We start from the raw sequence: 20,395 nt of genomic DNA, 5'->3' as shown, positions 1-20,395 counted from the left end.
GGTCCCTAGGACCTGAGTAGATTAGTAGCCAACATTCTGCACATCATTGCTGTAATTTGGGTGTGTGGTTTTCCCCTTCACCATGGTTGGGAAGGCAGTGTGAGTAAAGCTGCTTGTGAGCATGTCCCAAATGGAGAGCCACCCTCTTGCTTTTGTATTTTTTTAAAAAAAATTATCTTTCACACTGTTGCTTTCTCATATTTGCTTGTATTTCAGCCTTAGAGTTGTGCTCTGTTTTTCCTGAGGGGGATGAAGTAGGCTCTGATGACCTCCCATTTGCTACAGGAAAAGACTGCACAAGGTAATTGGCTCCTTAACTATCAGTAAGCCACCCTAAGTCCAGTACCAGAAGGCTTCCGTTGAAAGAACGCTGCAGCATCTCTCAGTACAGCCACCCACGAGCCAAACCCTGCCTCAGGGGACACAAGCCTTTGATACAAGCATCTTGCTATTTGATGAATGGGAGATTGGCAGGTCTTTCCTGCTCTTTCCTTCTTTTCCTGACTTAATGTGGCCGAAAGCAGATTTGTTTTATCACTGCTTTATCACAGACTTTGTTTTATCACTGCAATACTAATCAGCCCTGATAACAAATGGTTGTCAACATTGCCAGGTCCCATTTGGCCAGTAACCCCAAGAGCTTCCTAAGGTTGAAGGCATGAACACATCCTTGCAATTCTGCAGTGCGGCTTTGTGCTTCCGTGGGCTATGACAGAGTTCCATGTGATCTCTCTCTCCCCCTCTCTGCCAGGTAGAGAATCTGCTGGGAGTGGCTGTCTGAAGCTGGATTGACACACACCAGCCTGTCTCCCTTGGAGGTGGCACAACCCAGCCCAGGGGCTGTTTCCGGTAACATCTTGTGCACGCATCCCTTTTTTTTCTCATTATGCTGAGGATCTTCTTGTGCTGCTTTTCTCAACCTGCTTGGTGGCCAGCGCTGCCACAATAACTCATGTCCTGTGCCTCCTAGTGGTGCTGGAACCACAGCTGGGTTCCATTTTGCTGCAAAAGTAGTTGGGGGCGAGATGGGAGTCTCTCCCTGCCCCATGGTTAAATGGCATGAATTGACACTAATAGAGAGGTGTTCTGCTGGTGAGGCCTAAGCTACTCTAAAGGGAGAGGCCTCTGCACTTCTCCCTCCATCCCCAGTCCCGTTTTGGCTAGTTGGGAACACTGGTTGCCAAACTCTGTGCCGCTGTGCATTGCGCACTTCAGCTGCTAAAGATGGTGTGAGCCTGTGCTGAATTGGCTGTTCCCTTAAAAAGCATGAATTGCTGTATAAATGTTGTGTGCATTCTCACATCTACTGAATGTTGTACTGAACAAAGTTTATTCTTAAGTGATGTTTAAAGTGTTGTAAAAATTCATTATACAACTATAGAGTTATCTGCCCTGTTTTTAATTAATAAAATGAACCTGGAAATGACTCTGTGCAATTTAATATGCAAACATTTGGCCCGGCTGCTAAATGACTCGGCTCGGCCTGCCACCCTCTTCCTTGTGTGCTGATGCCCTCTTCCGTTCTGTGGTGTGTCAGGGACAACTTTCTCTTGAATATGTTGTTTGAACCAATCAGTGTTTAGAGCAAATAGCTTTTGGTTCCAGTTTAAAAACAGGGGGTGCCTTTAAATAAATACGCCGATAAGATTAACAGTTGCTGTTTTATTAAGAGATTGGTAGAAGTTGAACATAGTCCTTACCTTTTTGTGAACAGCTTTAATAAATAAAATATGGCTAATACATCATTCTAACTGAACTTGTGAGCTACAGGAAAAATTGTCCCAATAGATCTTAGCACAGTAGTATTAAGTCACTTCTGTAGTAAACTGACCCACTTCATTAGTTTCATGATAGCATAAGTATCTTTCAACAGGAGCCCAATAATACACTTGGCATTTTAATGTTTTAGTAATAAGCTGAATCTGATTTCCCGCTGCACCTAGCTAGTCTTTGACTCATCCTTATATCTAGAAGAAAAAATGCAGCAGCCAAGAGGGTTAAGTAAAACAAACTAGTTAGGTGTTTATCATTTAGTTGAATCTTCCTTGAGATGTATTTTCATGACACTATCAGGGTTAATACTGGTAGCTACAGAAACTCTTTAGAGTGACAGAAGAATAAAAACCACTCTATCAACTTGGGTTCCTTAAAGACATGAGTTGCGCATGGACAGGTGCAAGATTTTTTTAGCGGTTATGTGCAGAGAGGCTTAACTTGTAGACACAGCCAAAAGCCCTGGCATCCTGGCTCGGTCTGCCTTTAAAGTGAGCTATTTCTTGGGGGAGAAGGCGCTCATCTCCCCTGCCACCACAGCATTTTGGCAGGTCAAAAGGGGCTACTTGGAGTACAGCTCTCACATTGTGTAATGCTGAACTTCCTCTGCATAGTTTTTCTGGCTTAACAGAATGTTCCAGGACTGTGGCTCTGTCTGGCAGTAGAATACTTAAACACACTAGTGCTTTCCCAGTAAACTGAAAGTTCTGCAAGCAGCCTTTGAGAGGGAGGAAGAGAACTCCCGCGTGTGTCCCATTTTCCCTCCTGTCTTGTCATTTTGAGCCAGGAGCTACAAGTATCAGGCAACTTTCCTCCCTTGTTCTGTTGTTCAACTGGAAAATCGTTTAGTAACGGAGCTGCAGAACTCTGGTCCAGCCTACGTGAAAGGACAGAAGGAGAACAATGCCTAAACTGCAGAGATCGTGGATGGGGAAGAGGAAAATAATATGCCTCCCAGGGTTGTAAACTCACAAGGACAATTGATGGCACTTCTAAGTATAAATATTTTAGTGCAACTGGGCTAGATCAATGGCTTCCTGCTCCGCTGCTCCCTTTCCTGCCGTAGAACTCAGAAGTTGTACCTCAGAGGGGGCTGCAGGAATCCCCACAAAACTCACAGTGAATGAACTCAAGCAGGTTTTGGACTGCCGTGAATCTCCTGCCATCGTAGACGACTTAACCTTGTCCCTTCTGCCATCTTCCTACCCACCTTAATTAGCTAATGTGGACTGTGTGTAAACGCCGGGGATTCTTCAGCTCTTTATTGGAAAGGTTCTTGGTTACGCAAATGTCACCACTACTGAAATACACAGATTTACAAAACACTTCAGACATTCAACATTAACAATAAATACAATTAGATTCCTATACTTTTTGTACATTATCACCAGCTAGAGGATCAAAGTACAAGATACAGAACAGTGAGATACCATTTTCAGTTAAAAAGAGGAAAGGGACTTATTGCTTACGTCAGAGCAAGCAGCAAATAAGGGCACAGGAGTCTGAACTGAAGAGAACTACTTCCTATCACTAGTGGCATTAAGAAGAAAAAACACTTGTCACAAAGCACTGCTTTTTTTTTTTGCCTAGTGTGTAGAGTTGAGCAGCATATATTGGACCAACAACTAATTTTAAGTACATATTCTACCATGGTTAAAAGGGTTTGCTTCACAAATGGCTCCTACATACTTCTATACCACTAATGAAATGAAGGAATGAACACTTGCTGTTTGTAACTGTCTTGTACCAGGCCACGCTAAGAATGGATGGCAGCTTCCCTCCCTCCTAGAGGGATCAACAGGATGAGCAGCAGATAATCCATGTGTGAATCCACAAAGATTTTTTTTTTGGGGGGGGGGGTCACTTTTTTTTGTTAGCACAAAAGCATACTTTGAGGCTACAACTTCTCAATTATGCCTGCACTGAGGAAAGAAGTCTGACATCGGCTACATTAAAAAAAAATTTTTTTTGACACATCTGTGGGAAAAAGCTAAACTCAACTGTATGAAAACAGCTGTCAGGTAGCAGAGACTTAAATCATAACCTCTAATGTAAAGTTTTATTTTAAAGGCAGCAGAAGGGATGCTCTGCCAATGCACAGGCTGCTCTTCTGCCGCTCCTCTAGGGGCCTTGATTGGTCACACAGGGCACCAAGGGCTCACAGAGGATGACAAATGGAACACTAAGTGGGTCCTTAAATTTCTCCCTCAGAGACAGAAGACATCTGAGATCTTCAACTTGCTCAAAAGCTTTCCTCTACAATTTCATTAAGTCACTTCAAGGAAGTCAACCAATGAAACACTACAACATTCCTCTGGACTGGCTGCATTTCTAGCCTGCAGGCAAACTGTTGGTGTTTATAGACCAGTTAGCAATACTGTCAGGCTCAGCCTAAAGCACCCTCCCCTTGGGATTTATGCGGAATAGTCAGAACTGGGTAAATTACGTGCCTTATGTTGGGATCAGTCTATCAAAAGATAGTGGTCAGGAAGCCATTTCTAACATGCTGTCTGTCTTGCATTTCCCCCCTTTAGTTAATACTTTTGCCCATCAGGATGTAGGAGGTAATCCACACCTACAAGTAATTTCAGAGTTTTAATTTTTCAACTGCTGCAACGGCAGATTCACTCAACCATCTCCTCTCTCCCAGGTGCATTACGACATCCCTTAAGAGCTTCACCCCCACATTCTAGTCTCCCCTGAAAAAACACCAAGAAATGCCCCAACAGCTGAGCCCAAGACGACACCAGCATTTCTGCTGTCTCCTACTTCCTTTAGATGGCCTGGAGTGAACTGGGAAAGCAAAACTACCAGTGAGCTTTTGGTTCCATAAGTTCATAGCGTGTTTGTGTCTGGACTAGCTCTAAATTGGTTTGACACCTGAGAGTTTTTTGGTTTTTTTTAAAGGATTAGTAGGAAGCTGTTATTGGAAAATACTGACCATGATACTATTTGGTCTCTATGATACTTTTAGATGCACATTATTTAACATTACCTTTTTAGTTTAAAAGTAATCTGTCACAAAGCACCAAAAAAAAAATCCTCCCAAGCTATTGAAATGTCAATATAATTTTGACTCCAGCCACAGAAAATAATCACTTAAAACCTACAGAGAAGTTTAGTATGCCTTCATTTTTAATGTTACGGGGGGGGGGGGATCACAAGTTTGAATTCATACCTTGGTGAGTCTTATTAGATATTTAACAAGGGATGGGCAGGATGTAGTGCTAGATTACCTGTTAAACCCCCCATATGGCTTTTAAAAACATACCTGCAAAGCATCTCACTGGCTATATATTTTGCTCTGTTAACCCTAAACCCCAAAGGAAACCCTTTGCAACCGACTAGTGAAGTCTTCCTGCCCACTCCCCCAACTCGCTTACAAAAACTGGCAGGTTTAAAACAGGGACTTTCTGAAAATATTGCTCCACAGACTCAAAAGAGGTTTCACCTTTCTTTTGCTGGCTCTTGTAAGTAGTGCTTTCCTATCGAGTCCAGGTGAGTCAATGACGGTACCTAGTTCCCATGAGCAAATGAAGCTTTAGATACGTGTATGTCTGTGGCATTGCTTAGAGAGAGAGACTGGCACGCCAGCTGCTATTTCTTGAGACTGAAACACTGTTTAATTCCTAGATCTATTTACACGAGTGGAGCATTCCACAATAGTAATTCTGAAGTGCTCACTCTTTTTTTTTTTAATTCTCATTCTGTGACTGTCTAACCTAACTATTGAAAGAGAAGAGGGGAACACAGAGGAGCACATTATTTTTTACAGCTCCAGAGAAGCCCAGGGTCTGCTATACAGTAGCTCAGGAAAATCCCCTCATCGTGACTCTGATAACAGCTAGAGAAGCCTTGCCAGAAACGGCTTCTTAGTGACTTATTCCTGCGGCCGTTCACACTGCTAGCTGAGTGCAGAGCAAAGCACTCCTGGTGGGAAAGTGGCCGGTGCTCAAAGAGAAGTGTGTGGAGCTTTGGCTTGAGTCTGGCCAGCCGCTGCCACCGCTTGGTATCACAGAGGTGGAAATGAGAGAAAATGGAGGCTCTTCGGGCCCAAGATTTGAACTGCTCGCCCTCCAGCCTCACACAGATGGGAGTCTCACTCACCATGTTGTATTCGTGCGGGCTCGTAGACCCAAAACTAAGGAAAGAGATCTGCCTTGGGAGACTGCTGGGTCCACAGGTAGGAGGTGCAGCGTCAGGCAGCGTCTCATTCTCTGCTGATAAACCATTAGCCAAGGTTGCTCTCTTTGGTACACCAGCATTAAACCCTTGATCTGGGGACAGGCGTTTGGCACTCTGAAGTTTGCTAGCTTCTGTTTTCCTTAAGTCTATATACCCTTGGTCTTCCAACAAGTCAATTCTGCAACCTGTACTCAAGGTAGTTCTGTCCGTGAAAGAATCCACTCTCCCATCGTACCCTAGGTCTGCGGGGGCCGAGACCTGGTGCTGAGGCCATTGCCTTTTGCAGTCACCATGGTTTTCTTTGTCGTCGCCGTTATCCTCCTGCCCGCCTTGGAAAGAGTTTTCTGTCCACTCTGACTCCTCGCTAACACTTACTGCTGCGCTCATGTCCCTGAGAAAGACCACGATGACAGTGATATTGTCACTGGAGCCAGCATCTCGAGCTGAAGCCACCAACTTATGTGCCACCATGCTGCTGTCCCCGTTGTTCTCCTTCAGGTGGTCAGCCACCACCTTCACCGCTTCATCAGGGTTCACGGTGTCATAGAAACCATCACAGGCTAAAATGAGGTAGTCTTCGGATCCGTCCAGGACCACAGAAGCAGAATCTGCATCCCCACAGATATATGGCTTATGTTCTGCATCACCTGAAGCAGATGGATAAAACACATTCAGGAAAAGTTTAGGCTTCTGGCAAGGATGAGAGAGCTTTCTTGAAGTAGGTATGACCTTTCTTTGAAGTAGTGGGACTGCTGGAGTGCAGACTTATAAGCAAGGACAAGTATGGCTAATAGGGGTAAGACATTCAACCACCATCACAAGCTCCATGCAAGTCTCCTCAGCTTTCAATTAAATCTGTTATGTTTCTTCTTTGTGGCTTCTGTGAAAATGTACTGGCGGAGGTGGTAGGGACACAAACTTCAAAGCCCTACTCAAAACTGTTTGAGATCCTAAAGCGTTTAGCCTGATCTTAAAGCTTGCTCAATGTAAATCCTAAGCAGAGTCACACCCTTTTATGTCCAGTCTTCAAAGAGCGTAACTCTGTTTCTGATTGCACAGTTAGCGACCAGCTTGCAATTTTGACCCTTCTGGTGTTCAAGCCCCAGGCTTCTGGAACTCAAAAGCCTCACTAGATATGGACTGTACTAGAAAGGCAAAATGCATATTGCAGAGGACTTGAAGCTGCAAGTCAGACTGTTCATAAAAGGAGGGGATGTTGGGGGTGTCTAGAGAAGAGACAAGCAAAAGCATATTTATGTGGGTGCACGTTCTGCTTGCAAATGACAACAGTTTCAGCAACCACCAAACCATCAGATCTCTCTCTAGGTTCCCACATTCTGGGCTGGTGCTGTAGTTCACAAACTCAGGTGACGTGTTCTGAAAAAAAAAACCAGTTTCACTTCTAGACAATTCCGCCATGCTCACAGCAAAAAGAACATGCTGTCAGCCACTACGTGTGTAGCAGAGGTCTCTACCCATTGAGACTACTGGCAAAGAGCCTCAGCTATAATTTAAAGCCATGGATACATGAGAAGAACAAAACTTTTAACATTTCAGTCCAATGAACATCTCACGTATCAGCGTTACACTTAAGGGAATTTCATTGCCAAGGTACTGCTTTCACTGCCATACCACAGAGTGGATGTTTTCAGGAAGTCTTTGCCCCCAAATTTCTTGCCTGATTGGTCCCAGCCAAGTTAGACCTCATGTATGACCAAATGGAATTAAAACTAACAAGCATGAGGGGATAGGGAAGGGGAAATAAAATGGGCTAGACATCAAGATTTCAATTTCCTACCAATAGCTCTGGAGACAGACAGACTCCCATTGACTCGCCAAGCCCCGAACCAGACCACACAGCCTCCAAGGGCCTCAATGCGTTTCTTCTCATCCTAAACCACAAGGTAACACAAAAGTTGATCAGAGTCCTTGGTGCTACTGGGAATTTTCCTGAAGATTTTGATGTTCTCATGCAAGGACGACTCCAGGTTTTGGGAGTCTGAGCAATAAGCCCTGCGGTTGCCCAGCTGCTAAGCAAAACCTCATTCTCCCGCTCTCCGTCTGCTGTTCCCACATAGCGGGCATATGCAGTTGATTGGTGTGGGGAGGGCCAATGGGAACCAGGGAAACCTGCTGCTCCACTCCCTTTTCCCAAGAGCCCTCTTCATAAGAAGTGAGAGATCAGCCAAAAGGCTCCCCAACACTTCTGTGGTCATCTTCCATCTATGGACCCTGTGCCAAGGCATGGGTCTTGGCAGTTGCCCAGCCATACTGACCCCTAATGCGGTCTGTGCTCTCTGGCATAAAATAAACTTCTTGTAACAACAATTTTTATTTCCATAAGGGATTTCCTGCCGAAATAGCAACAATTGGTTTGTCTATGCTAGCAACTACATGGGCTAATGAGAGCCAGTTTGGTGAAGTGGTTAAGTGCATGGACTCTTATCTGGGAGAACCAGGTTTGATTCTCCACTCCTCCACTTGCAGCTGCTGGAATGGCCTTGGGTTAGCCATAGCTCTTGTAGGAGTTGTCCTTGAAAAGGCAGCTTCTGTCAGAGCTCTCAGCCCCACCCACCTCACAGGGTGTCTTGTGGGGAAAGGAGAGAAAGGAGATTGTAAGCCATTCTGAGTCTCTGATTCAGAGAGAAGGGCAGGGTATAAATCTGCAAATCTTCTTCTAATGCATATCTAGTGCCTGATTGACAAGAATGCAGAAGGGATAGAGGATGGCTATAACTTTCTTTTCTTTGGGACCACAGACTTGTATGCTCTGCCACCCACACCGTTCTCACCTCTCGATCAGGCTTGTGCGGCTTCATCAATTCCACAGCCTGACCCCTTCTCACAAGCATCACTTGAGAGTCACCCAGCCATGACACATACAACATGTTCCCTCGGATGAACGTCACCACACCAGTGGTTCCACACCGTAAGCTCTGGGGAGAAAATGTTGTCCTAGTCTTATTACAGGCCAAAAGAAGCAGATCAGACATTCCAGGCATGAGTTATCAAATATGGGGACATCTCACCTTTCAGGATGGTGAAACAACTGATTTTTTTGTCAAATTAATTAATTCCTATCAATATTCTCAACTTTGTCCCATCTGTGGATACTTAAATCTGGGGACTGGGGCCATGGACAGACAAGACATCTTTCTGCAAACCTGAGAAGCCCCAGGATTGCAAAAGAATCTGAAATCTAACATGCATAAATAAAAATTTTAAAGGGGGGGGGGAGTTAAAATCTTCAAAAAAAAATAGCAGGATTAATTGCAGCTTTACGATACAGTTGCCCTCAGTGGCTGCTGCTAGGCAACTACAATATTCAAGGCTTGGTTTCTATCAGGAAAAGCAGGGGATGGGGAAGGATCCCTTTCCAGAGCTCTTTCAGCATTTGAGGGAGGACTCATTGTGGGCAAGCCCAGCAGCAGTCGCACACATTCAACCTAATCTACCTCACAGGGTTGTTGTGAGGATAAAATGAAGGAAAGGAGAATGATGTAGCTGTTTTTTTGTCCCCAGTGTAGGAAAATGTGGGATATAAATGAAGTAAGTAAATCATGATGGGTCGCCATCCTGGATGGGCCTTTGGCCTGATCCAACATGGATTCTCTTATGTTCTTATAACGGATAAGAGGAAGTACTTCTTCACCGAAAGGGTGATTAGCACGTGGAATTCACTGCCAGAGGAGGTGGTGGTGGCTACAAGCATAGCCAGCTTCAAGAGGGGATTGGATAAACGTGGAGCAGAGGTCCATCAGTGGCTATTAGCCACAGCGTATTTTTGGAACTCTCTGTCTGGGGCAAGTGATGCTCTCTATTCTTGGTTCTTGGGAGGGGCAACAGTGTGAGGGCTTCTAGTGTCCTGGCCCCACTGATGGACCTCCTGATGGCACTGGAGTTTTTTTGGCCACTGTGTGACAGAGAGTGTTGGACTGGATGGGCCTTTGGCCTGATCCAATATGGCTTCCCTTATGTTAGTCTGTCTGTAGCAGTAGAAAACAGTAAGATTCCAGTAGCACCTTAAAGACTATTAAAATTCAGATACTATCTGAAGTGAGCAGTAACTCATGAAAGCTGATACACCATCACAAATTTTGTTAATCTTTAAGGTGCTACTGGACTCTTTTCTAAATCATATAAGTGAAGATGTCGGGCAGATAAAAGGCTGGTTGGTGCAGGAAGCAAAGTCAAGAGGGGGTAAAGAGGAAAGAATGTAGGGAAGGGGATATGGGGAAATTAGGTGCCCTCGTGGAGTCAGCACAGCAACCAAAGGGAAGGAGGGATGGATAAAAGTAGGTTGACTGGTGCATGGAAAGAAGATACGGAAGCAGGAAAACAAGAGAGTCTACAGGACTTTGAGGAAAGAAACAGGAAATAGTGGGAAGGGGGAAATAAGATGCCCGCTCAAGCCCTTGCAGGTCCGCTGCTTGTCCAATCTATTCTTCAAGCCAATGGGAGTAATGAGGAAAGACCACAATGCCCTGAAGCATAATCTGCAACAGAACTCACACCTCAGTTCTCAACTCCACCCCTCCCCGGCTCCCAATTCACCTCTCTGGCCGCCTTCTGCACAAAGCGCTCGTCTGTCACTCGGAAAGCCTTGCACAGGGCCTCCGCAGGGTCATGCTGGAACATCTCCTGGTGCACCAGGTTTACGTGGAGGTGGACAGAAGCATAGATGGCGGCATCCACCCCTCCGTGGCCATCATATACTGCAAAGAAGGCCTGTTCCTCTTGGTCCTGCCAAGAGAAGCCCGTTGAAATGCTGAAGCCACAGGCAACTTTAGATATTTAAGAGTGCTTAATGCTATGGGCTGAAGCCATACTTGATAGAGAACTAACTAACAGGAAAGCGTTAACAGAGGAGACGCCTGCAGCACAGGGGATTAAAGAATGGGAAAAAATGGCTGTAACAGGACTGCAGGATTGGTAGTTTCTCTGTTTACTTCCTTTAGTGTTATTCTCCAGCTACTTCTGTTTATTACAATATAAAGAATTGGTACCAGTGTGCAAATAGGGAAATAATCAAATCACCGTTCAACAATAAATATTCACACTCTCTTTGTGTGTACATGCTATTGATTTAGTGCAAATATAAGACAAAGTGAAGAGCAAAGGAACAATAAGGTATGAGTACTCCCCCAAATCATACACTTAAACGTTTCTGCATAGGAACCAGCCTTAACCAAGTCCATAAGAAAGAGTTTTAAGGTGCAGTCCTTAAACGTTCCACTGTGACGTTGAAATAGAGAGAAAAGGGACCATATAGAAAGGAGTCCTCATGGTTTCGCCCATCTCAAACTTCGTCAGCCTCTTTTCTCAGTGTTTTTCGGAGCCACAGTAGTTACGTTACAGACACGGATCAACGTGTGAATATTTATTGTTAACCAGTGATTTGATTACTTCTGTTTATTAGGCTTTTTTGCACCTACAGAAAGTGCTATATATTGAAGAATATTCTGGGAATTCCCATCTCAGAGGCCACTTGACCTCTCCTGGTTGGCCACTGGCAATTCTTCCTTCCTCTAAACAGGCTCTTTACCTCAAGGTTGAAAAGTGTATTGAAGTCAGGGATGCAGACATGTTTGTCCTCCATCTTGCGGCGCATGTTTTTAATGGCGTGAATGGATGTTTCATAATAACGGCGAGGATTTCTTTGTGGGGGAAAGTCCTTTACCCAGCTGCTGCAGACGTCATGAAGCTTGCTGAACACTGTGCGGGCCAACTTCATGGTTTCCACTTCTGTAAAAGAACAGAAACCAACATGTGACAAAATCCTTGCTAAGAATTGAGCCTTCTGATCTCTGTGGAAAGAGGGAGCAAAGCGGTGTTGACCAGGTATGTCAAAGCCTTTTTGTCAGTTTATATTATCAAAACTTTCAGGCCTGTATAAAATTCTCTGTACGACCACTGAGTGCCAGTGAATCTGAGTATAACTCTCCCACCCACCCACATTGTGAAAGAACTTCCTCCACACAACTAGCAGAAGGCCCTGAGCAGTACTCATGGTTCTTCAGAGAAACCCTAACAGAAGACCACAAGCAGGAGTGATGGGAAGACATGACCAAGGCAAGATCTGTTTTGGGGGTGATGGGAAAAAGGCAAGTGAGCATCTTGACGGATTGCTTAGAAATGTCCCCCAGTCCCAATCCCTATTCTTAATATGAAAGTCTAATTCTGGGTGCTCAGCAGTGAAAATATGGAAGTGAAAATATGATGATGACATAATGAAGAAGACGACTGCAGATTTATACCCCACCCTTCTCTCCGAATCAGAGACTCAGAGTGACTCACAATCTCCTATATCTTCTCCCCCCACAACAGACACACGGTGAGGTAGGTGGGGCTGAGAGGGCTATCACAGCAGCTGCCCTTTCAAGGACAACTCCTGCGATAGCCCAAGGCCATCCCAGCAGCTGCAAGTGGAGGAGAGGGGAATCAAACCCGGTTCTCCCAGATTAGAGTCCGTACACTTAACCACTACACCAAACTGGTTCTCTGTAAGACAGAGTCCTACTGTTCATTTTAAAAAAAACACCTGCCAAACCGACACAATCCTAGCATGGTCTCCAGTTGCTGGCAGCGGACATCTTCCCAGGGGTTCAAGCTTTCTGATGCAGTCCCAGCATAACTTGGCAGTGGTGGCCATTTTGATATAAAAGGTTATCAGATCAACTACATGGTGATTTAAATGTTCATATATCTTTGCGCCTTCAAGGAACTCAAGTAGCATAACCCCTCCCTTCCCAAGTTATGCTCAACAGTTCTGCAGGTTTGGTTAGGGTAGGAACTAGTGATTGCTGAGTTGGGATTTGTCCAAGTCTACCTGATGCAATCGCCACTCATAAAACTGTGAGGAAAAACTGAGGTTAGGAAGTCCCTCCTAGTCAGAAATTTGTTTTGTTTGCCACTCTTTCCAACAGATGACCGACAATGGCTCGCTTCAGCACTCTACATTTGTGAAAATCTCTACAAGGGAACAGTGATGAAAGGTGCCCATTTGCTGTGCTGATACTTTAAGTGCACCCCCTCCCCAATAGCATGCACACAACCGGCATCATTAATAATTACAGCTTCTGTTTTATTTTTTAGAAAAAGCCCTCAGCCTACCCACCCCCGTGCAGCTGTAAATTACTCATCAATCGTTAATACTGTGCTGCAGAGCGAGGGCTGAGTCAGCTGCCATGCAGTCCATGTCATGCCCCATTTCATCTTCCCCCTGCTGCCAGAGAGCCCTTGGGACTCCAAGGGAGGCTTAATTTCAACCCTTACAGCAAGAGGCCCAGCCCAGCCAGTTTACCTCACAGTAGAGGTTGCTACTAGATGACTGCTTACAAAAGAGGGGAAGGGAAGGAGACAAACGGAGGGCCCATTTCAAGGGTGGATTTGTACATTGTCTTCACATGCCATGACTGGAAAGGAAGCAGGAATGCTTTTCTCCTGAAGCTGGCATGAACTCCTGTGGAATTATTATTGGAAATAAATGCAATGTGCATGTCAAGTGCTTGGGGATTACCGCCTTGGTACATAAAGAGTCTTGATGGTCCACACAAAATGTGCGCTTGCTATGGCTGTCAGGCCAGTCTTGCCACGAAGCCTCACATTTTGTTTTTAGAAGCCACCAGGTAAAAAGCAGTGCTATGGGATGCTTCATGGGCAAGGAAGATAGTTTTGGGATTTGCCAAGAACTACAGCTGCCGAGGTCATACTTACATTAGTGATTGTTGTTTTTAATTGTACATGATAAGCAAAAAGTGTCTATTTTATAGTTTTCCCTGAGGAATACTTTCTCAGAATGGATGAGGCTTATTTCCAGTTCATCCTCAAAGAAGCATATTATAATAGGGATCTGTATTCAACAATGAGTCTAGTTTAAAAAAACTGCAAAAGTAGAGATGATTAGTGGCTGGAACTGGTTCTTGAATTAGCATTGCAGGATGAGGGCTTCTAACTAGACACAGTGACTTGTGTTCTGGGATACAACCAACAAAAAAGCAGGTGTCAAAGCTAGGTGAGAAGGAGCTTGGTATTAATACAGACTTTTAAAAACTCAAACATTGTTTAGGCTGTTTACCTGTAACTGCTATTTTTCAAAAGGTGGTCTCTGCATTCACATTAACCAGCTTTATTCCTACACAGAGATTCAGTTTGGAAAACATCTAAAGCTAGATTCCAAACACAAGAGGCCTGTACCCCCAGAGTCACATCCATGGCTACATATATGTAAGGGGAAGGAATCACACCTTATCTGTCTCAGTTCCTTTCAAACCTAGTATGCTGAGGGATGTGCCCATTTTTTCAGGACAGGTGGACACATTGTGTGAATGCACAGATGACCACTTGAAGAATAGCAGTTTGTTTATTTAGGATATTTCTATGCCAACTTTTCAGAGTCCTGCTCAAGGTAGCTTACAAATAAAATCATGTCACAGAATTAACAAGCCAGCCATAAGCAGCATAAAAACTATCTGTAAAACAGAAGCAGGCTATTTAAAAGTTGCTAAGATAAAACCCCCAATTAAAAGCCTGAATGAAAACCTGTTTTGAGCCTGGGGCCTGAAAGAATGTAAAGCAGGCACCAGGCAAGCCTCAAGGGGAAGGGCATTCCAAAGGTGAAGTATTGCCAAAGGAAATGTCCCGTGTCTAGTTGCCATGTGCCTCACTTTTGAAGGCCCCAGGGTACAGAAAGAGGAGGGCTTCAGAGGCAAATCTTAACTGGCAGTCTGGATATTATGGGGGGAGAGCCGGTTTGGTGTAGTGGTTAAGTGTGTGGACTCTTATCTGGGAGAACCGGGTTTGATTCCCCACTCCTCCACTTGTACCTGCTGGCATGGCCTTGGGTCAGCCATAGCTCTGGCAGAAGTTGTCCTTAAAAGGGCAGCTGCTGTGAGAGCCCTTCCAGCCCCACCCACCTCACAGGGTGACTGTTGTGGGGGAGGAAGGGAAAGGAGATTGTGAGCCGCTCTGAGACTCTTTGGAGTGGAGGGCGGGATATAAATCCAATATCTTCTTCATCTTCTTCTTCTTCGTCCATCAGGTACCCTAGCCCCAGGGTATTAAAGATATGAAGAAGTCTGATTCAGAGAGAAGGGCGGGGTATAAATCTGCAGTCGTCTTCTTCTTCTACATGAATCTGCTGGGGGAGACCATCTGGGGATTTGGAGTGAGGTGCAACCAATATGCGGATTATTCCCAGCTCTGTTCTTAACAGCTAGGTCAGGTGGGTCTCTGCCAAGTCCTGAACAGGTGGAAAATCTTAGTAAACCAAAGTTGTCTTGTCCAAAACAGAGTGATTAGGATTTAGTGAAGAAGGCAACATTCCCATTAAGGGATAGATTCTGGGCTAAATGATCAAGGTAGATGGGGACACATAAGGGGTGACTCCTCTAACTGCTCCTCCAAGAAACAGCTAACAGGTTGGATATCCAGAAAGCGGCCACTGTTAGGCAACAAGGTTATTAGGATAAGTCCAACTTCTATGCCAGAATATTGTCTTAGGTCTGGAGTAAGGGCAGTAGAAACATGAAGAAGGTCCCACTGCAGGTGCAGACAGTGATGGGAGTGGTGCTGTGTTTTAGATGCTTGTGGCTGATGATTCTCCTTGTATTTTTCCTTCTTCCCAATAACTGAAAATTAAACTTGATGCTTTTTAGATTTATCCTCCCACTGCCTCTTTACCAGGAAGATGGCTTTTTTCCCCTGGAGAAGCCTGGGGCCAAATCTGGAATCTATGTAGAAGTGCTGAGGTACTGTGGAAGTGCCTGCTTGTTAAACTGAGGTAGAAGATGCAGATCTCTACAGGGTGCTATTCTCTCAAGCATGACACACCAATCATGGCTGCTAATTGGTAGTCTTCTGCACTTCAAGTGCTAGAGCACCACAGAAGACTATTGGAGAGTACAGGAATACGGTGAAGACTGGAGAGAACTAAAGGGAGGAAGAAACAACATTCTTTTTAGGATAAAAACTAAAGCTCAGAGAAGGCAACTCTGAAGGATGTTCCTTAATGCTCCAGCAGATGAAAGAGAACTCAGCGGGAAGGTGCAACTCCTCCTCCTTAGACACACACAGCCCTAGCTGAGTCTCTGAAGGGAAAGGACTTTTATGCCTAATTGCTAGGGCTAGAACTTTTGGTATTAAAAACCTACAGGTGCAAAAACTGTCAAATGCAATGCACAGAACACCAATGCTAGGCCAGGGTGGTTTGTTAGTCTGTTTATTTACACATGCAAGTTAAGCAGACAAAGGTCTTCAATATTTCTCTCCTTGCAAGGAAACTGATCCAACACTGGCTGTACCTACTACTTGGTATAGCGGGAAGCCATGAGGTACACCATTCAGCCATCACAAGTTTTTCTGAGCAAATGAATGAACATGAGATGGTAACGTTGGTGCTGTTAGGCTTGGTGACTGGGTTGTTAGCAAGCTTAAGGGGTCACTGTAGGTATCTTGGTTTACTGCAGGCCCTGGTCCCAGAGTCAATATCCATGTTAGGTAATGCTTTATTGTAACATATAAGTTGTTTAAGGTTAGGGGGCTGTCCTTGGGCAAGAAAAGCTCCATCTCCCATTGCCTGTGAGACAGGGATATCTATCCAGCATAAGTTGTAAGATATTAATCATGCACTTGAATGGGTTGAGATGTGAGCTGAATGTGACCACCAGTGGTGTCTTTTTTTAGGATGCGTTTTGTAGCAGGTTATCCCGACATTATTTTCTACATCAGGAGTGTGGTATAATTTCAAAGCCCTAAAATTTAGTTGGTCTTTAAGGTGCTATTGGAGTCAGTTTTTTCTACTACTACAGACTAACAGGGCTACCCACCTGAAACACTCCAGAATAAGACTGCTCAGCAAGCCAAGAAGAATACAGTCTGAATGGATATTACATTCTCACTGCCCTCTGTACAGAATCCTACAAGGAAGCATTACTCTCCGAAGGTTTCCTGCAGCCAGTCTAGCACTTTGACGTTCTTGCAGAGTGGGAGCAGATCCTGGATACCTACAGGTCCAGCTTTGCATCCTACCTGGCAGAGCCTGGTGGCTCTCTCAGAAGTCAGTGGGAAAGCCTCCCTCGCAGGCTCTGGCAGGTGGCCTCTGGCACTGCTCGAACATTGTCAAGCAGGCATCTCTCTGCAGTGTTAGCCCCTCCCCGGCCACTGTTCTTGGCTTCTTGGGCTCTTTCCCTGAAGACTCCAACCCTGATTCTGGTCATAGAGGACCATGACGCTGGCTGAATGGCTGTATGAGTACATACTAATGTTAGAGGACATCAGTCACAAGAGGTTAATGTCTCCACTTGACAAGATTGCAAATAAGGTTTGTGAGTCTGGGTGGAGGATACCAAGGAACCGTGCAGTGATCTTATTCTTTCTCATGCAATTTTTCTGGGAGGTGAACGGGTTCTGTCCTTCAAAGGAGAGATCTTCAAGTCTTGGGAACAATGGTGCAACACAGCCAGGAGTGGCGCCCAAGGGCTATGCCGGAAGCAGTGGATCTACCGCAGGAGTCAGTGACCTGTCATGGGACATTTAGTTGCTGCTTTTCAAGCTTGAGGTCCTCTGCCTTAGAACCTTGGCCACAGGCTTGTGCTCTTATGGAAGCAAATCAACGAACATAGCCATTTGCTCCCACGGAAACATTTGGTAGCATCCCATAATGGCATTAAGGTCTGCCATGCATACAGTCATGTTTAGCATATGCTTAAGAGTGCAAATGCTTCTACATTTCTATTCTAAACAAGCAAAAAGGGCCCTTATGTCCATCATGAAACTGAGTCTAAAGCAGGAGTTTGCCTCAAGACACAAAATTCAGATGGGATCTGAATCTCATGTAGTCAAGCAGGCCCTATTAACACACTAACCACTGTCTTCTACGGCTTCTCAAGTCTGGCATAAGATTCTACCACCTGCCATACAGTGAGGGGTGCGGACTTGTGTTCTCATCCAGCTAATTGCTACATCAGTGCTTTAGCGCTGTGCATTGCAAATTTAAAGGCATTCTGAGTACAGCAGCTGCAGGATATTCCATGTAGATTATCAGTTTGAAAAATGTCAACATTTCCTTGGAGACTGTCAAATATTTATGCGAGTTTAACAGATCTCAATTTGGAACTAATGAGGGCTGCTCAGCCAGAACAATGACAAATCCGCTTCACTCACCTGCATAGGATGGGAAAGACTGCAATGCCTATAAATAAGGAGAGTGTGCCACATAGCTTCTCACCCACCATTCCAAAGTCTGCTACAGTCAAGAACTGTGCTTTTATATTTTAAGCAACACCAAGGGAGGAAAGGATGACAATATATTTTCCAGGCTGAACAACAAGAGTCCTGTCAGCTTATCCTATGAGATACTATCTTTCATCCTAACAAGTGTTCCAGGGAGCAAACTGAGGAAGCTGAATCAGCAGAACCCTGAATAAATTACAGTGTGGCCTTGAGCTGGTGGATGGAAAGTTCTGCAGCATCATAAAGATGAGCAAGTGAGATGAGAAAGTTTGTTTCACTCTTTAATGCAGGCATTCCAGACAGAGATGACACTGCTGCCAAAGATAAAAGTAACACGGCAAAGCTCTACTCACAGTCCTTACACTGTTATCTGGAGAGGTAAAAAAACCCAACTTGTTTGCTTGTCATAGGTACAGCACAACTCTTATGTATGAAAACAGAAAAGTAAATAGTGAGGTAAATCCTCAACTGCATGAGAACGGCAAATGCGTAAACATTGGCCCACTGGAGTTTGGTTAATTACAATAAATGAACTGACTGTATGAAAACTGAAGAAGGCAGGACACAGCTGAATTATTGCAAAGGAACTTCAGGAACACAGTGGAAAGGGAAATTACAAGTTATTACAATACTTGGAACAAAAGCCTCCCCAGGATGTAGAAGATATTGGAAGAAGAAAATATTGGATTTGTATTCTGCGCTATACTCTGAATCTCAGAGTCCCAGAGCGGTCACAATCTCCTACACACACACACACACACACACAACAGACACCCTGTGAGGTAGGTGGGGCTGAGAGGGCTCTTACAGTAGCTGCCCTTTCAAGGACAACTCCAGCCAGAGCTATGGCTGACCCAAGGCCATTCCAGCAGGTGCAAGTGGAGGAGTGGGGAATCAAACCTGGTTCTTCCACACACTTAACTACTACACTGAACTGGCTAACAGGGATACTGGTTTCTTATCTTACTACATATGCTAATCTCATTTAGTCCTTACATCTGTATTCTCACCAAGAAGGGGCATACATTTTATTGTCTTTCTTATTTGGAAAGTGACTGTAACGTAATGCAATTAATAGTAGAATGTAATGTAATTTGGAATGGTAGATTGGAATGTATTTCTCTGGTGACAGGAGATATAACACTGCACAACTAGTCACCCCCACCTTAAAGTAAAGGATGCTGTTAGTTACCTCCATGCTTGAGAGGAGATGGATGGAGCATAACAACAGGGTCCCAGTTAATTACATTAAGCATTCCACAATTAAGAAGGGAACATTTGCACATCAATCTCCAATTCTGATATCTTTATTTGCTTCACTGTGTTTTCCTGTGAAATTAAATCCAAGCAAATGGTGGCCATACAAACTAAGCTTGTTATTCCTGTTTGTTCCTTGCATCTATTAAACAATTATGTTAGAATCACAGAATTGGAAAGGACTTCCAGTTCATCTAGTCCAACTCCCTACACAATGCAGGAAATTCACAAATACCTCTCCCCCCCCCTACACACACCCAGTGGCCAGTGTTCCCTCTAAGCTGAGTTAGTGTAAACCAGCTCACAGATTTTTAGCCTCCAGCGCAAAGATTTTTGTCTTACCTCAGGGAAGGATGACCCAAGAGCACAATAATCTATGCTGTAGCTCACTTCAATGCCAGTAGCTCACAAAGCAGAATTGAGCAAGAGTAATATCAAATGCTGTAGCTTCTTGAGGCTGCCCTTTCTGGGGGACTTCTAAGGAGTTAATTGGAAACTTTGTTGTTTGGGTTCTGTTGTTTGTTTGTTTGTTTTTTTGTAATGGCCAATGGCTATACACAATAAATTTTTGACTGACTGACTGACTGACAAAGCAGAATTTTTGCTCACAAGACTCTGCAGCTTAGAGGGAACATTGCCAGTGACCCCTGCTCCATGCCAAGGAGATGGCAAAAAACCTCCAGGATCTCTGGCCAAACTGACCTGGAGAAAGATTGCTTCCTGACCCGAAGTGGCGATCAGCATTTCCCTGGGTATGTAAGAAAGGGCCATGAGAACTAAGCACTGATGCAACCCTTCCTGCCCTCCTTTTCAGGATCTCCCTAAGTTCGCAGAATCAGCATTGCTGTCAGATGGCTATCTAGTCTTTGTTTAAAAGCCTCCAAGGAAGGAGAGCCCACCACCTCCGGAGGTACTGTTCCACCTCCCTGTTCCATTGAGGAACAGCTCT

At 44.6% G+C, this 20,395-nt stretch overlaps 2 protein-coding genes across 2 annotated transcripts in view; one reads left to right on the top strand and one right to left on the bottom strand.

The window, feature by feature from the left end:
* Window positions 1-1,426, top strand: part of TRIM37 (tripartite motif containing 37) — a 51,269-nt gene extending 49,843 nt beyond the window's left edge. The window contains exons 24-25 of the mRNA XM_060258815.1: window positions 217-301; window positions 752-1,426. Coding sequence (XP_060114798.1) covers window positions 217-301; window positions 752-755 — 89 coding nt within the window. The 3' untranslated portion in view covers window positions 756-1,426. The remainder of the gene's footprint in view (window positions 1-216; window positions 302-751) is intronic.
* Window positions 1,427-1,642: 216 nt separating this feature from the next.
* The window catches only part of PPM1E (protein phosphatase, Mg2+/Mn2+ dependent 1E), a 141,059-nt gene continuing 122,306 nt past the window's right edge, over window positions 1,643-20,395 (bottom strand). Inside the window, exons 3-7 of the mRNA XM_060258816.1 lie at window positions 11,504-11,703; window positions 10,513-10,701; window positions 8,751-8,894; window positions 7,757-7,850; window positions 1,643-6,605 (exon numbers count right to left, since the gene is read on the bottom strand). Of these exons, the coding sequence (XP_060114799.1) occupies window positions 5,536-6,605; window positions 7,757-7,850; window positions 8,751-8,894; window positions 10,513-10,701; window positions 11,504-11,692 (1,686 nt within the window). The 5' untranslated portion in view covers window positions 11,693-11,703 and the 3' untranslated portion in view covers window positions 1,643-5,535. The remainder of the gene's footprint in view (window positions 6,606-7,756; window positions 7,851-8,750; window positions 8,895-10,512; window positions 10,702-11,503; window positions 11,704-20,395) is intronic.

The sequence above is a fragment of the Heteronotia binoei genome, chromosome 18 (assembly GCF_032191835.1).
Source record: "Heteronotia binoei isolate CCM8104 ecotype False Entrance Well chromosome 18, APGP_CSIRO_Hbin_v1, whole genome shotgun sequence".
Classification (NCBI taxonomy): domain Eukaryota; kingdom Metazoa; phylum Chordata; class Lepidosauria; order Squamata; family Gekkonidae; genus Heteronotia; species Heteronotia binoei.
This window is presented reverse-complemented; position numbering and strand designations above follow the sequence as displayed.